This window comes from Dipteris shenzhenensis, chromosome 18, assembly GCF_047967505.1.
Source record: "Dipteris shenzhenensis isolate YYH24624 ecotype China chromosome 18, Dip_SZ_1.0, whole genome shotgun sequence".
Classification (NCBI taxonomy): Eukaryota; Viridiplantae; Streptophyta; class Polypodiopsida; order Gleicheniales; family Dipteridaceae; genus Dipteris; species Dipteris shenzhenensis.
Window position 1 is genome coordinate 50,135,351 of NC_141613.1, and position 18,515 is coordinate 50,153,865.

Here is an 18,515-nt window from a genome sequence, read left to right on the forward strand (position 1 = left end):
AGCCAATGGCATGGTCACAGACTCCAGATATTGACCAAATGCAAGTTGAAGTGCCAAAAACGAGCTGGCTGCAAGCTGCAAGTCGTCAACTGAAGTTGGAACACTGAGCTGGAATGAGCTGAACTGAATGAGCAAGGGGGGAGGCAGGTAGGAGCAAGAATTCCTGCTACTGTTTGATGATGGGAGCAATGGAAGGAAGCTGGAATGCAAGGACTAGACAACAAGCTGAAGAAACCGAAGTGTAGTGCAAAATGGATAATGAGAAAGTACAAATGGTTGCCTATATAGGGCCTAAACTCAACTTAGGACTAAATGTCCTAAGTGGACTAGATGTCCTAACTAGACCTAACTAGCAAGGCCATACCAGGGCTAAGTGGCAACATTTTTCTAATTTCCAATACAAACCAGTCTTGGCTGCCATCTTCAGGCACATCCACACTCATGCTTTATAATGTGGCCAAGCAGCCCAAGCTCTTTTGCGATTTCTTCAAAGGTACTATGAGCAAGAGGAAGGGCAAGCACAAATGCACTTGTGGACCTCAGCTCACGACCCATCTCCTGCACCCATGGCCACTGCCTTTCCTTTGATCTTCCTAGTATTAGGTCCAAGATCTACTCCATGTCGCTATGATGACTGCTGTCTTTCTTATTCCAGTTCTTGATGCCAATCCTACCCACCACATTGGTGACAATTCCTTTTGTAAGACTTTGCCAGCCCGGTCACATGTAGCCATCTGCTCTCCATCATACAACCATCCCTTTCAATAGGCCCTCCTCCACCACCAATGTCTCTATTTCTACTGTGCAATCCTTGATCGTGGAGAAGATTCTTTCTCAGCTGAACGGTGAGCTTACCTCCAATGGACGGCAAGGAAGCCCACCCTAGAATAGCAGCATGTGCAGCACACTTCGGATGCAGGGCATGACAACACACTGTGGATGGCAGACATGGGCATGGTGAGCAACATAGAAAAAACCACAGTTAGAATGTAAAATATTGGGCCCTGACTCCAGAACTTGCTGAAAGGAAAAATGGTCGAAGACTATGCATAATTCAGCCAGAACAGAATTAGGAGTGAGTCCTATTAATAGGTATACGATACAGGTTCCCCAATTCATATGACCTCATGATTTTGCTTCATTTTCTAGAACTCTCTCGAAAGCAAGGAATCATCTTTTTGCAAGCTCTAAGGCTTAATGGAACACCGATCTTGATGAGGGGGATCTTGATGGGAGCTTTATGTACACACAGGGAAGGAGATATCATCAGAGGACATTGCCATTACATTGCTGTCTCATCTGTCCTCTCTGTACTCATCTTTCTATTCCTCTTGGATCACCAGTGGGAGACTCAATAGCCTCACTTAAGAGGGGCTTGTGCCTACCCTCTTCTTATCACGTATTGGTATCGGCATTGAAGCCTTTGAGCGATCAGCCACCCAAGTCGTTCGCAGACATGGACACCTTGGCCCCATTAGCGGGATTTCATGCTGAGGATGAAACTAGTATGGCAAGCACCTTCTGATAACCTGCAAAGGAAACCTTGCTTATGATGTTTACACCAGCAAGCTCATACCTAAAGCCTCTTCCCTCCCCTCCCTCCTCAAATTCACTCTCGCACACTCCTTTTCTCTTTGTGTCCCACTTAGTACTGATCACGTAGGCACTGTAGTACATGAGTAGAAAGCTGTACATATGTAGGAATTCATGCACATATCGAACTTCTCTCGCACATGGCCTTTGCCATTTGTGGATATTTTCGATAGAGCACAAGCCCTCCCTCAATTAGTGCAGGAGAATTTATATAGGGTAAATCTGTACAAGGCACTAATGCATAATTAGCAATAGCATAGGGATAGTGTGCTTTTAGTATTAATTGCCCAGATGACATGTGGTAATTGGGGATCTATCTCCCATACATATTATTATAGGCCTAGGATTTGGCAAACCCAAGGACATTACACCATTAGTTCGTGGTCCTACTTTTGGATTGCATCCCCTCTCCGCTCCCTCTTCTGTCTCCTCGCTTCTTCTTTCTCTGCTCTTCCCTCTTGAAACCTAGGAATGATGGCTAGCTTTCTGTCTAGAATTGCCTGCCATCTTGGATTGGCAAAATGAGCAGGCCATGCCACCCAGCAATCAATGCAACTTGAAAATGGAAGGTTTAGCTGGAAGCAGAGGCACACTGAAGGAAAAAATGAAAGAGGTCAAGAATCCATCGTTTGAGCTGCACGCCTCAGGAGAAATTAACACACAAATACCAAGCAGCAGCAAGGGAAAGAGGGGGTGAGGCAACAGCTGTTAGAGATAGAGCAGCGGCCCCAACATTGATGGCCAAGCAAAACGAGACAGAGATGTTCCTAAATGTGTGGATCTTTAGACTGCATTTTCTCTAAACACATATACCAAATGGGAATCGCTACATTTTGCTAGGGATATGAAGAAAGGTCTCATTAGGAAGGGCCCTGGAAAACATACAATATTTCCATAAACAATGAGGTAAATTTCTAGTGGGGTAGGATGACGTGTAACGGAAGGCTCAAAATATAGCCCAGCTGTAGCTTTGTTTGAAGGTATAACTATTTATCCAATGTGAATAGGATTTGGGATACTTCAATTTGTTTTTTCCAGGTGTGATTACATAGGGAATATTCCCTTCTTTTTGATCCTGATGTGATGAGGCTTCATTGGCTTGCCCATTCTTCAATGTATTTTTGATATGACTTCTCTTTACTCTCTTGCATTTCGATCACAAATTTAGTATTGCAAGCATTGTTCTGGCTCAGCAGCTTCCTATCCTGCAGCCATGAGGGATACGACTTCTTTTCTCTTTGTGTTGCTACTTTTTTGATGGCTCTTGTTTGGTACCAAATTTATACCGCCAACACCATAATAATGAAGTGGTTGTTTTAGCAGCTTTAGCTGACAATGACTTTGTGAGAATGTGTCTGATCAGGACACTTATGCTTAGTTTTGAAATTGAGAAATGCCAATTAAAGGTCTCCAACTGTGGAAACGGTCATCATTGAGACCATCTCTGTTAAGCAAGTCAACCGTGGGAACGGGCAAGCGTGGATAAGCAGCAAGATGACTGATTTACAGTGCAGATTACGTGGGAAAAAAGTTTGTTTCATCAACTTTATGGAGTCTCTCTCGTAAATTTCTTAGTTTATGGCTTGATTGTTGTTGTAGTTATGTCAACTGGTGTTGCAAAGGCCTATATTTACTGTTCTCAGCACTACAAATCTGGAAATTTGCTCTGTGAAATATATTTTACAGATTTGGATAATGTGATCTAAACACTTTCAATACAAATTCGAAGGACATCTTAATAACTTTGGAAGGGGATGCCTTCACATTAATCTTGGGTAGCAAACCTTCTAATAGTTTATAATAATAGATCAATCTCTCTGCTTGCTTAAGCTCACTTCCCCCACAAAGAAAGAGGAGGAGCAAGAAAAAGAAGGCACAGTGAGAGAAGAAGAGATACAAAGGGTGTACTATCTGAATATCTCCAATCACATGTTTTAATTTTGTTATCTACTGATATTGTCCAGGCTCCACTTTTGATTGGATGCGATGTGAGAAACATGATGACAGAAACTTATGAGATCCTTACAAACACAGAAGTAATTGCTGTAAATCAAGGTTTGTTGCACAAGTTTAGATCAGATGTCCAAATTCTTTTGACACTTGGTTTTATTTGAGGATTTTCACTCAATTCCTTTTTTTGGGGATACAAATATACTGCAGACTCCTTAGGCATACAGGGGTCAAAAGTTAGCAAACAGGGTTCTGCAGAATGCCTTGAGGTAAACTATGAATAACTTTGCCCCCAAAGGAAGGGCTTTTATAAAAATTGCACTTTCTCCCATTTCTTTGCCTTATCTTTTGGCTAAACTTGACCTTTTGCCAAATAGGATATAAAGTAAAAGATTCTTTGGCTTTTTGCTTCCTTTTCCTTGTGTGTGTGTGTGAGAGAGAGAGAGAGAGAGAGAGAGAGAGAGATGATATGATATGGGTGTATTAAATTCCTCTGTGAGACCCTCCGGGATCTATGGGATTGTTGATCACTATCAACTAATAGTGATCCCTTACATCCTGTGAAAGAAAATATTACAACCTTTTATGTAGTGAGTACTTGTTGGGCTAGCTCGTGTGCTAGTCCTAGTAACTTGTTGGGATGTTCCAAAACCTCCTTCAAGTAGCTTTTTGGCTGGCTGTCCCACCAGATTTTTTCAAACTGTCTCTGCTGCTCTCATATCCTTCTCTGCTGCTCATTTTCTACCTCCCCTGTTGGGCAGATTTTGTAGGTCCATTCCTCTTTGGGGATCCTGGGTCTTGCCCATGTACCCCTCTCCACCTCAAGATCATGTCAACTAGTTCTGATTTTGCAGATTAGCTGTCTTTTGAAGATTGATATGTCTTCCCTGAGGTATATCTGCATTCCAAAACTTTCCATCGAGTTGATTTCCTGTTTGTAGAACTGCAATTTTTTCCCTGAGTTTTGCCATTGTTTCTTAGCATTCTCTGCATACAAAGCTTTCAAACCTCCCAGAATCCTCTTTTCCACACATGCATTCCATTTGTAGTTGTCTGTAAAATCCAGCCCTAAGTATTTAAGAGAGAAAGAAAGAAAGAAAGAAAGAAAGTTTTTTGAAGTCTTCGGAAGACCTATGGGTCTATGAGACTGTGAAAATCCTGATACAATGAGCTGTGGTAGTGGAGCTACTAAACGAGCGTCCCATACCAATGCAAAAAATGCAAAAAATGCAGAATGGCAGTACTAAGTCCTAAGTACAACATAGTCATGTCGATGGTCAACTATATATCAATCTCAGCATCATCATCTATATCATCATCATCCCCAGCAACAGCAAGATATCAAGATGGATGAGGCAGTGGAGGCATGAAGTCGGCAATAGAGTGCTGTCGGCCACTCTGAGGTGCGGTCCTAGCACGTCTCCTGGTCGTAGCTCTGCGTCTAACCAGGGCTACTGTGACCCCCGTCGGTCGGGCTTCAACTCTAAACAAGGAGGGGATGTCTCCAAGTGTGATCTGTGTGTCGACCCTCTGTCTGAGCTGTCGGGTCACGGGCTCCGGGTCACGGTCATGTCGAGGCCTCGTCGTGTTGGGGTCCATGTGATCTAGCTGAAAGAACTCCGTGATAGAGCTCTGAGAGGGATGAACCGAGGAAGAAGTCTGCTCCTGTCTCCGTGCTCGGAGTATCCTCTCGCGGTGTCTAAGTGCCTCATAAATGAAACCTGCCAAACACTGCTGGTCTGGGTAGGAGAGGAAATGGGCTAAAATCCCATAACTATCTCTGAAGAGGCAGTGGAAACGTCCTCGGATCTCATAGTACACAGGACACCTGAAGATGAAATGCTCCTCTGTCTCAACCTCCTGTATGTCACATAGTGTGCATATGCGCCGCTCCCTGGGTAGTCGCTCTGCTCTGCCGCTCTCAATGCGAAGTCTGTGTGAAGAGACCCGGAACTGCCCAAGAGAGATCCTCATCGCGTGGGGTAGGTGAATGTGTGTGTATCCTGGTGGGTCAATGAAACCCTCCGCTGTGATATGTAAGAAGTGATCTCTGTAGAAGCTAAGCTTCACTGGGAGTTCACTCGGTTCCAACCAAGTTCGAAAAGTGTGTAGCTGTAGTAGATCCTCACGGATAACCTGGTTGACCGCGTGTGATAAGAGGGGAGAGAACGGAACATTCATGCTATACTGGAAGGGAGGTAGTCTATCCATGTGGAGCCCCAGTCGCTCAAACCATCTCTCTGTACGTGCATACCAGCACCTATGATCTCCTCCTGCTGCAAGTGCCATAGAAGAGGATAGAGCTATCCATGGTAGCTCGCTACGCCCCGAGGTATAATCCCCATATTCCCTAACTCGGTACAGATATGTGATGACCTGAAATGCAGCATCTAGCTGTAAAGGGGGTGACCCAAACTCAACCTGAATGATCTGGTGAGGAACGGATGACTGACCACGAATCATCCGTGATAGCATGAGAACCTGTAGCCGCTCCACACGGGCCCACTCTGTATCCAACAAGTCTGGCCCCCAACAAGGATTGCTGTACATCCCCGCTGGGCGAGCCAAGGAGTCAAAAAGCAACCCCTTGGTGCGTGGATCCTGAAAGTGTGAGCGGAAGCACTGCCTCTCTAGCCTGGCCAATGAGGCATACCCTCTACTCAAGCGTGCCTGCATCGCAGGTCTCATAGTGAAGCTCGATTCGGAGAAGATAACCCCAAGATAAGTGTATGATGAAACTATCTCAATAGATGACCCCGCAAATGTGAAATGCTCCTGACACATGATGGCTCGAGATGTATTGAAGATCATGACCTTGGTTTTACCCAGGTTGACCTTCAAATCATGAGACTCACAAAAGGATTGTAGTGCGTCTAGGTGTCTCTGAAGCCCCTCTGCTGAGGAAGACAAGAGAGCCACGTCATCTGCATAGAGCAAAATATGGATCAGCATGCCCGCAAGAGAGCAACCTACACCCCCCTGTGTCTGCATCACTGTCTCAAGCTCGTCAATGTAGAGGCCAAACAAGGTAGGCAACAAAGAACACCCTTGTTTGACCCCGATGGTACTCATGATCTCGTCTGTCCACCCGGATCGTACTCGAACTCTGCCAGAAACTCTCTCGTAAAGTGCCATGACAGCCCAAATGATCTCTTGATCATAACCCAAGTCCTGTAGGTGCCGTATGAGGTGGGCTCTGGGGACCGTGTCAAATGCCTTGCGAAAATCCACAAAGCAACAATAAATCCTCTGCTTCCGTGACCTCGCCTCCTCGATGATACATCTGAGCGTTAGAATGTGGTCATGGTTCCATGATCACGCCGGAATCCGGCCTGTCCTGCTGCTCTGAGTCCTCAACACTCTGCAAGTCTGCTAACCTCGGAGTCAAGTACTGATGCATAAATCTTGGACATGACATGTCCAATCATAATGGTCCTGTAGTTCTCCGGGCTCATGGGATCCCCTGCCTTGTGGATGGGTGAGATAGTGTTAATGGTCCAAGTGTGGAAATCCCAAACAAACCGCTTCATTAAAAAGCTTTGCTAAGATCGGGGCTAGGAGGTTAATCCCATATGCAATGAACTCAGTGCATAGCTCCTCATGATCCTTCGCTCGGCCATTATGAAGTTTCATTATAGCATCCTTTACCCCTCCTATAGTGAAGAGGGTGCAGGATGTGGGACGAGGCATGTGTGCGGCTAGGGACTTGGCTGATTTGGGATGTCATAAAGTGTGCGTGCATAATCAAACCAGATCTGGGTGTTAGTGAGTGGCGGAGGGGACCGTCCTTCTAGAAATCTCTGCCTGAAGTCCTTAGAGTTGTTACTAAACAAAATGTTCAGTAGCTCCTCCTCGTTTCAACGAACGAAGTCTAGTTTCTTCCTCTGTACTAGTCTACGGTATTCACGTAGCGTATCTGGTGCGCTCGGAAGACTGTTTTTGGTTTCGAATGAGAGAGAGAGAGAGAGAGAGAGAGAGAGAGAGAGAGAGAGAGAGGATATGCATTGGGGAAGAATTGATATGCTACTTTTACGATAGAACAATTTATTTTTGGCTTGTGTGTGTGTGCGTCTCAATGTGATCATCTCCCAAACCTTCTCATCTTGGTAGAGGTTGTCCCTTGGGGTAGCTTTCAATGTGACAGTTGTAGGCACAAAACTATGGAAAAATGGTCTGACATAATAACTGCAAGTATCCTTGCAGAACCTCCCCTCTACATATAGTCCAATGCTGATGTAAAATGGTCCAACCTTGTTGATGGACCGGTTCCCTCACTCGACTAACTTAGAAATGCTCAGTTTACAACCCAACCCGGTGCTGTGTTCGGTGAAAAACCTCGCTCTTGCAGTCCTAAGGTGAATGTGCTTTGGTGCAGAACAGGTGCCAACATATAAAACACTTGGACGTAGGGGAACTGTGTGATGACGGGAGAATACCGAGTCATGAACACACACACTTAGACAATAGAGTATACACAACATAATTGAATAGAATAGACAATCAATTGATTATTCACTTCTATTGAATCAAACTCTCTTGATACAACCAAGCTCGCCTCGTCTTGCAATGAACACTCCCTATCCTAGCAAACTTTGGTCAGAGGAAGAGAATCGGCACACTGCTCTCTTGTTCTATTTCCTGCCTGTTACAATCATATTACTACCTAAAGAACCGCCGTCCAAATGAGTATGGGCTCGGTGCGCCAACCTCCATCCAATGATTGGTTGTGTCACTGCGATCAACTGCGCCTCCGCTACAAAATTGGTGCTCGGTTGACTCCACCGCTTCCAACCGAGGTTGACGCTCGGTGACCACGCACATGTTAGCCTGACCTGGGCGCTAACATCTCGCCTCGGCTATTGTTACTTCACTGTTTTGTTCCATTGTCTCTTGCCCTCCTCCATGTCCTTGTCCTCGGAGATGCCCTTCTGGCTATTCCACTTTGGCTTATCCTACTTTGGACCCTCGGAGGTGCCCTTAGTGCTGTTTCCCTCCAGTTTATCCTGTTTTGGATCGGAGGTTCCCTAAGCACTGTTCCCCTCCGGCCCTTGGGTATTTTCTCCCTCCTACTGCCTGCGGTGTGCTGTTCTTCCTGCTCCTAGCTCCTTGGCATGTTCTTTTGGTACCTCCTGCTCGGTCTCTTGGTCAGCCTGTTCCTAATCACCCGACCCGTGCCAGAACAATGAGGTTTGCAACGGAAGTGACAACGCTAGGACAACACAGGTCCATCCATTTTTCCCCAAGAAGCACACTCAACAAAGAGGGGACACAGGTAAGACCCAGTAGTACCCAAGAAAAGGGGAAGCGGGTGATGGAAGAGACACCACAGGAGACAATGACTCAAAATTCAGAGGTATATCCTCGCCCTCGCGTGAGCTTCGACCCTCGGCCCGAAGCTCGAAGGATGAGGTCATAAAAGGCTATTACTAGTGTCCAACCCTACTCTTTGTTAGAAGATCTTATGGATTTCAAGCCCAACATCACCCTAGGACAACTTTGCCCCACTTGGTTTAGTCCCCCAAGGTGCCTAGTTCCTGCTCATCATGTTGCGTCCCCGATGGCCTGGCTCCGCTTGAGAGAGGCAAGGCATCTGTGCAAGGCACCCATCGCGACACCAACCCGTGGTGTAACATACAGAGATGTGGCCCAAGTTTGCAGTGGGTCTGGCCCTTGTTCACCGCTCATAACTAGTTCTCGAATGCTTGCTCAAAGATAGTGAACCTATCAACCATCACCTGGTCCTCCACTATAGTAACTACGCGAGCCACATACTACCTTGGCACATATCCTGTACTTTTCTTCAATCCAATGAACTTGGATAGAAATCTGCAGGTGGCCTTCAAACATCGCCCGCCTTACTGATCAAGTAACCTTGCAAAGATGAATAGCTTCCATCTTCAAATGAAATGTCACACCGCTTGGCGTCTGCCAACTTTGTAGGAGTGATGCGCTGCTTCAACTAGAGGCCCTCTTCAACAAGTCTGAGGTGATTTTGACATGGGTCTTGTTGATGATGAGGCTCGGTAGCGATATAATTTGACTCAGTAGGTGTTAGCAATCGGCTAGCATAATACACTGGATAGTCCACCCCGGCCACCCCGGCTGAGCCACAAGAAGGCCTAAAGCATAACCCGAAGCATTCACATGTACATGGAAGATAATATCCCACTTAGGATGTCTGAGAATTGGAGTAGCCATTGCTCGGTTTTTCAAATAATTGAAAACTACAGTCAACTCTCATTCCATTCAAACTTAGCATCCTTCTTTGTCAATTCATATAAAGGCGCTGCAATTCTAGCAAAGTCTTTGATGAATCTTCGATAGAAGCTGATAAACCCCACAAAAGAGCGTAATTGAGTTAAGTTTTGAGGCTTGGGCATCTGTTGTATGGCCTTAATTTTACCTGGCTCGGTTATGATACAATTCTTGGAAATAACATGGCTGAGTAGTATACCAACTCGGACATAGAACACACTTTTAGTTGGATTTAAAGAGATACCCGCTATTTGCATCTTTGAAAGACTTTCTTAAGGTATCCCAGATGATCGATACCGGAGGAACACACAGAAATCATCTAAGTAAATAGCAATGAACTCGGTGAGGTAATCTCAGAAAGTTTCAACCATAAATTTCTGAAAAGTTGACGGGGCATTTCTCAATCCAAAAGGCATGAGTTTGGTTGCATAGGCACCCCATACTATAATAAAGGCAATCTTTGATTGATCTTTTGGAGTAATTGTAATCTGGTTATACCCACTTAACCATCCATGAATGAGTATATCTTATGTCCTGCAACTTGATCCAAAATTCCATCTGTAAGGGTATAGGAAACAGGTCAGGAACTATCTGGGCATTCAACTTCTTGTAGTCCACATAGACTTAAAGTTTGCCACTTTTCTTAGGCACAACCACAATAGGAAAGAGCCAGTCACTACGATCAATGGCATATATGAATCTAGTCGTAGGAGTTGATCCAACTCGGCTTTGACCTATTTGGCATAGTTAGGATTCGTTCTGTATCTTTGTTGCCGTATTGGTTTAGCATCTGGCACTAAAGGTATCTTATGTTGAGACAACTCAGGAGGAATTTCCCTTAAATTTGTATAACTCCATGGAAAAACATCCTTGCATTGGACAAATAAATCTCTTATCATTCCAAGTTACTCGGAAGAAAGATTGGCGCTCACCACTACCATAGCAGGGTGATCTTGTATTCCAAGGTTCAATTCTTGTGTAGGCTTTGGAACTAACTGTTCAGTACCGAGTCGTGTGATAGTCATTGGTATCTCAGCAATCTCCCTTTCTCCTTCAATGTCTCCCGTAAAATTGCTCGGAAAAAGATCCTTCTGTTAGCAATCTGCTCATCTCTTAACTTCTGTTTTATGTCTGCAGCCACTTGAAACATGTCTATCTCACCAACAGGTAGGATGTGCAACTCCATCAACCACGAGTCAACATCCTGCGGAAATGGATCTTTGACTTCCAAATTCTTAGGTCGACAACAACCCGGGACTTTCCGAGGGTTGATCGGTATACACACATCTTGACCATTTGTCTTAATAGTCATCTCTTCTGTACCCCAATTATGGAGTACTTTTGCACTCTTCAGCCAAGGTCTTCCCAATAAGCTTGGGTAAGCATGCTATTCCATAGCAATCACAATGAAACTAACTGTATAATAGATGCCGCCTATGGAAATGACTATTTTTGCAACATACCTTTGGGATCAACGGGGCGTTGATCTGCCACGCGTACTCAGAAGGGTGATGGCTTATATCATTTAAACTTCAGCCTCTGTGCAATCTCTTCAGAGATGATATTCACTCCTGTTCCTCCGTCCTCTATTGTACCCGGTATAGTTTGCTTCTTAACCTTGACCGTGATTACCGGAACTTCCTCATCAACTATTGGAGTATCAATTACAGGCATTGTGGCTAAGGATTGCTCTTCCTTTGGTTATTCAAATGACTCCTTGATTTGCTGAGCAAAGAAGTCACGACAGTATGGAGCTATTTGCATTAGCTCATTGAAGGTTAAATGTTTCCCATGCTCGGGCTATCTCTGTGCTAGTTTCCTGTGAAGTGTTTGATTTCCGCATCTTTGGACTTGGATTTCTAGGATTCCCCTTTCTCGAGTCCAGAGTATTGAGTCTACTCAAGCATTTCTACTGCTGGAGCTTTTCCCTTCAATTCCCTTGCATTTTAGCTGCCAATTCCTTTTGTGCTTTCCAATTGATGTCTGTACTTGAAGCTTCAATGTCTTCAGCTGTTGTCCCTGGTCCTCTCGACCGAGTGATTACTTGAGCATCAACTATATCTGGCAACTCAGCTACAATTACTCATATTCTAGATCCACCTCTTTTCTTTCCATGTTATTCTTAAGGAACTTCAACTGTTTCATCCAGAGTGGACAATCAGAACGTAAATGATTTTCTCCACAGCTGAAACACTTGGTTTTAGATGGATCAGGCTTCTCTTTGCCATTCTCACCCTTGTCTTTCTGCTTGGGACACTGTGGTTTGCCACTTGATGCCTAGTTATTAGTCGCCACTTGATACACTTGGCAATTCTTACCATTTAACCAACAATCTGACTCATTATGGTCAAATTTGGTGCATGTAGTACAACACTTAGTCTTGCATTCCTCTTCCACATGTCCACATGTGGAACATCTATTACAGCACTTCTCATTGTTACCTGGCTTACGTCGAATGCCCAATTCCTTTAAAGCCTTTTTCAGCTTGGTTTTCAACTTATCTTTCTTTGCTGGCGTCTCCTCGGTATCACTTTCAGCGTCCTTCTTCACCTTGTTTTTTGAACCTTCGCTCTTTTCCAAGGCGACAGCTCTATTTAATAGTTCCTCGAAAGTCCTAGTTGGGTTGACTATCTCTGGCTTGCGCAAATCTACTTGGGTACATCCTGTGATTAACCAGGCTTGCATAGACTGTCATCTGGAACCGTATGCAAGTCTGTAGGCCATCTCATGGGCTATCCATAGATGCCACTTATACCTTGGTATGTGCCTTGTAGGCCTAGTTATAGTCAGTTAGGACTATTGATACAGTTAGTTTATGTACCATCTAGGTCAGTTAGGACACTTAGTCCAGTTAGGGCAGTTAGCCGTAGGGTTTTGTTATGTTGGCTCTCCCTTGAGTTTCCACGCTTCAGTTTTGCAGCAATCTATTACATCATCTCGTTTTTCTCCTTTGTGCTTCCATTGCAACACGCAACAGTGGTATCAAAGCAGGTCGGGAATCCATTCCCTCAGCCATTGACAGCTTTCCCAAGCTGTTTGGCAGCCTCTGGAGCCTTTATTCCTGCTGGTATCACTGGTTTCCACACTCCCATGAGTGTTTGAGACCTTTCCAAGCACTTTTGTCACGAAAAACCTCTTTCTGACGTGAGAAAATTGCATTTTGGAGCAGCTACCGCGAAGGAAGGCACATTCAGAGCATTTTCCTGCTGCATTTTCTTCACACGTCTGAATCCGTACAGACGTACGGACTGTTACGGAACTGTCAGAACTGTATTTAATGCAGTACGAAGCATTTAATGTCAGTACAGACCTATTTCGGCCACACGTGTGACCTGTACAGACTGTACGGAAGCTGTACGGAGCACGGCGAGTGCATTTAAAGTAGTTCTGGAACTGTACGGATTTCTGTGCCAGTATTTACTGCATCTTTGGAGGCTGTACGGACCTGCAGATCTGTCTTTAATGCTGTACGGGATCATTTATTGAGGGTACGACCTATATGGATTTCCGTACTAGCTGTACGGACATTTTGCAAGCAGGTTTGGTACATTTATTACCTTCTTGATCTACCTCGAAGCTCGTGCAAGCATTTCGAAGGCTTTTTCGTGCTTTCTTGTGGTGTGTGCTGGTGCTAGAAGACATTTGGAGCATGCTGAATTGATCCAGAGACTTCTCCTTGAGCCCTTCCCTCCTCATTTGGCGTCCCTTTGCCTCGGGCTGCGAGTTCCCCTCCATTGGATCTCTTTCTCTCTATTTCTAAGTGCTCTCCTACTTGTGGGAACACTTCTTTTGCTGTAATTCTCATTTCCAGCCCTCATTTGCTTGCATTCAGAGCCTATCACTGCTGTCCTTTTGGGCTACATCATTGGGTAAGCCATTGTTGCATTGGTTCTTTCCAATTTGTGCTTCATTTGCATTTTGGAAAGGCCTCGTGTTGCCTTTGGGGATTTTTCTTGCAACAGGTACACCTTGGGGGACAACAGAGTCTCTTGCAGGCATAAGCTTTGAAGCTTGGGCAGATTTTTGTTACTTGATTATGAGAGGTTGCCTTTCTTTCATTTGCTTTGCTAGTTGGTGCATTTGTCTTGTATTTCAGCACCATGTCTGATGGCAAAGATGATTTGTTTGGGCTGATTGGGGTTGATGACAAGCTTGATGGTACCAATTATCCCATGTGGTCATACATGATGGGACATGTTTTGGTTGCTAAGAATCTATGGTATATTGTTTCAAGTTCTGAGGCCAGGCCCACACGCACTGCTACTTCTGGTGCTACACCTACAGTCTCTGCTTCTTCAGGTGATGGGTCTTCAGGTGATGGTTCTAATGCTACTGCTAGGACACCTGCACCTCCTGCTCCATGTGCTTTGTCTCCTTCACAAGAGCAAATTTAGTGGGATGATCGTGATGCCAAAGCACATGCCTTGATTGCTCTTTCAGTGAAACGGGTTATTATCCCTCATATTCGGTCTTGCAAGACAGCTAAGCAAGCATGGGATCAGCTTGCTTCTTTGTATAGGGTGCGGAATGAGGCGAGGGTTGCTTATTACCATAAGCAGTTGAAAGATTTGAAGCTTGATGAGGGTGGTAACATGGATGCCTATCTCACAAATGTGAAGGATTTAAAAGAGTAGGTGGCCAGCATAGATGAGATTATGCCTGGTTCTCAGCTTGTTTCTAATACCCTTGATGGGTTGCCTGATTCATATCAAGGCTTTGCTACTACATTGAGGTTGGTTGCAGGGGGTGATGCCAATCATTTCTCATTTGATGAGCTGGTTGCTCTTCTTCTTCAGGAGGAGCAAAGTCATGTGAATTGCAATGCTTCTATGGCTAGTGATCAAGCATTTGCTGCCCATCACAAACACAAAGGTAAAGGCAAGGTTTCAGCTGGAAAGCCCTCTCATTCCCATGCTGATCATACACATGGTACCTCTCCTTTAGGGGGTAACAAAAAGAAGAAGAGATGTAATTATTGCAGGAAACTTGGGCATTATATTTTTGAATGCCAGAAGCGCATAGCATTTGAAAAGAAAAAGAAAGAGACTGGTCTTGCAGTATCTGGTTCTTCTAGTGCAGAATATCGTCATGAGTTTGCTAATTTCGCACAAGATCAGCATTGGGCTTTCTTGGATACATGTCAGTATAATCCGGATGTTCATGATGCTTGTATGGCAGTTTCAGATGCTCGTGATGCCTGGTTCTTTGATAGTGGTGCTAGCAAGCACATTACTTCCTGCAGGAAGTTATTCAGCTCATTGGAGCTTACATCTAAGTGGGGCAGTGTCACATGTGCCAATAATGCATCATATACCGTGAAAGGTATTGGGCAAGTTGCTCTTACTTCTGTCTTTGGTGGTATTGTCACTCTAGAGCATATGCTTTATGTTCCAGGCATTCATAAGAACCGTATTTCTATTTCAACTATTGCTACATGTGGCTTTCAGGTTCTTTTTGATGGTGTGAGGTGTGCAGTGTATGATGCTACACATGCCTTTACCATGGTTTTGACTAGGACATTGTCTAGAGGTCTTTATAGACTTGATGCTTATGACAGATGTTCAGATGATAATGCTTCACTTGCCGATGCACATGCCTTTGCTCTTGATTCTACCATGGCAGATACTCATTTGTGGCATGAGAGGTCTGGACACCTCAATTTTGGAGCCTTGGTGAAGTTATATAAGGAAGATATGGTTGTGGATCTTCCCAAAATGCATATGCGTACCAAACATGTTTGTGAACCATGCTTGCTTGGTAAGATGCACCGTGTTGCGTTTCCCAAGGATGGGACGCAAGCTTTATCTGGTTCATAGTGATGTTTGTGGACCCATGAGGGTTGCAGCTCTTGGGAGGTTCTACTATTTTGTCACTTTTATTGATGCTTTCACCTGGATTTTCGCATTGAAATCCAAATCTGAAGTTTGTTTATGCTTCATGCACTTTATTGCCTTGGCTGAGAATGAGAGTGGGCTGCACATTGCTCACCTTAATACAGACAAGGGAGGTGAATACATGTCGAAGGAGTTTGCTGTTTTTTTGGCTTCCCGTGGCATCAATCATTGATGCACGGTGCCTTATACTCCTCAACAAAATCCCGTGGTTGAGCGGAACAATAGATTAGTGATGAAAATGGCCAGATGCATGTTGAAAGGCAAACATTTGCCTAATAAGTTGTGGTTGGATGCGGTCATGTGTGCAAATTACATCTTGAATAGATGCCCTACAAAGGCATTGTAGACTATCACACCTTATGAGGCTTGGACAGGTCATAAGCCTCGCCTTTCCCACATGAGGACTTTTGGATGCTTAGCTTATGCTCATGTGCCTTCACAGCAACGCACTAAGTTGGATGATAAAGCTGTTAAGTGTTATTTTCTTGGGTATAGTTCATAGAGCAAGGGCTATAAGCTATATCAGCCCCACACGGGCAAGTGTTTTGTCAGTCGGGATGTTGTGTTTGATGAATCTTCCACTATGCCTTTGCTGGATTGTCAAAAACAGCCCGTTGTTGATGCCCTTTACATATTTTCTAGCTTGATGCCTTTGTTTCTATACGATGCTCGGGATGATGTTCCATCTGAGGTTGTACCTTCTCTATCTGTTGGTCTTTTGCAGCCAGAAATGACAGCCTGATATGCCTATCGTTGATCAGGATCATTTGCACAAGGCTCTTGACCAGGAAAGAGTAGAAATTTAGGAGCCCAAAAAGGCCCGTTGGCTCCTTGACACATTAAAAGACAGCAAACAAGACACTCCTCTATCAGCCCGTACAAGAGCAACTGTCCGGAAAGAGCATGCTAGTTTTGTTGCTTATGCTTTGGTTGCTACAACATGCAATGAAGAGCCATTGTCATTAAGATGCCTTTCAGAATGATTGTTGGATGAAGGCCATGCAAGCTGAATTGGATTCTATCTATCAGAATGACACTTGGGAGTTGTGTGATTTGCCTTATGGCAAGAATGCCATTGGCACTAAGTGGGTTTACAAGATCAAACGGAAAGCTGATGGTTCAGTGGACGGTTACAAAGCCCGTCTTGTTGCTAAGGGCTATGCTCAGCAGCATGGCATTGACTTTGAGGAGACTTTTGCTCCCACTTCCAGGATCACTACCATTCGCATTGTTATTGCCTTTGCTGCCCACTTTCATGGGCAGATACATCAGCTTGATATTAAGACAGCTTTTCTTCATGGGCATTTACAGGAAGAGGTCTATTGTTTCCCAACCTCTTGGCATTCAGGTTTAAGGTTTTGAAAGCAAGGTATGCCACTTGAAAAAGGCCCTCTATGGATTGAAGAAGGCACCTCGGGCTTGGTATTCGAGAATTCATACTCATTTGCTCACACTTGGCTCTCAAAACAGCCCTACAGAGGCTACCCTTTACATCGGCAAGTGTGGGACAGATTTGCTGATTTTAGTCCTTTATGTGGATGACGTGCTTGTGACCGGGACACATGCTCAGCAAATTGCAGATTTTAGCTATGTCTGATCTTGGTCTTCTGCACTACTATATGGGCATCCGATTTGCTAGCAATGAGGGGGGCATTTTGATGTCACAATCCAAGTACATTGGACAGCTTTTGCAGCGTTTTCAGTTTGAGGATTGCAAGCCAGTATCCACACCATTAGAGACTGGTTTTCACTTCTGTTATGAGGATGGAAGCGGTACATGTGATGTCACTCTCTATCAGCAGGCAGTTGGTTGTTTGATTTACCTATGCCTTACAAGACCGGATCTACAGTATGCTGTCTCACAGTTGAGCAGATATATGCACAGCCCATCTATGCACCATTGGCATGCCGTGAAGTGTGTTTTCAGATATCTTAAAGGCACTTAGCATTTAGGCCTTCTTTATGGGGCTGATACTTCACTTGTCATGCATGGATTCACTGATAGTGATTGGGCTGGTTGTTCTGACCATAGTTACCAGGGAATGGGAACGTTTTGGGAACCGGGGGGTTGGAATGGGAACGTTTCGGGAAGGGGGAATGTGGGAACGGGAACGGGAACGCCACGTCATATGACACATCATCAAATCACATGGAAAGGAGTACAGGGGAGGAAGGAGAGGGGGCTGAGTGGCTGAGTGGAAAGGGGTGGAGAAGGGAGTGGAAGGGGAGGGGGCTGAGTGGAAGGATAGGGGGCTAAGTGGCTGAGTGGAAAGGGGTGGAGAAGGGAGTGGAAGGGGAGGGGGCTGAGTGGAGAAGGTTCAAGGGAGTAGAAGGAGAGGGGCTGAGTTGAAGGGAGTGGAGGAGAGGGGGCTGAGTGGAAGGGAGTGGAAGGAGAGAGAGTAGAAGAGAGTGGGAGTGGAGGGGACTGAGTGGAAGGAGAGGGAGTGGAAGGGGAGGGGGCTGAGTGGAGAAGGTTCAAGGGAGTAGAAGGAGAGGGGCTGAGTTGAAGGGAGTGGAGGAGAGGGGGCTGAGTGGAAGGGAGTGGAAGGAGAGGGAGTAGAAGGGAGTGGGAGGGAGGGTAGAGAGTGGGAAACCCCCCTGTTAGTGGCTATATATGCTCTGCAAAACCCTAAACTGGGAACGCCAAACCCTAGATGTTCCGGCCGTTCCCTAGCCGTTCCGGCCACGTTCCCTAGTGTTCTCGGTAGGCACTCCACCTGGGAACGGCGTTCCCACGTTCCAGGAAGATGGAACGCCGTTCCCTGGTGACTATGGTTTTGACACTCGTGTGTCACATAGGGGCAACTTTTTTATGCTTGGTAC

General features: G+C 45.1%; 1 protein-coding gene across 1 annotated transcript in view; it reads left to right on the forward strand.

Moving 5' to 3' along the window:
* Positions 1-18,515, forward strand: part of LOC147891368 (alpha-galactosidase 3-like) — an 83,528-nt gene that overhangs the window by 37,741 nt on the left and 27,272 nt on the right. Inside the window, exons 12-13 of the mRNA XM_087389075.1 lie at positions 3,558-3,648; positions 3,754-3,812. Of these exons, the coding sequence (XP_087245201.1) occupies positions 3,558-3,648; positions 3,754-3,812 (150 nt within the window). The remainder of the gene's footprint in view (positions 1-3,557; positions 3,649-3,753; positions 3,813-18,515) is intronic.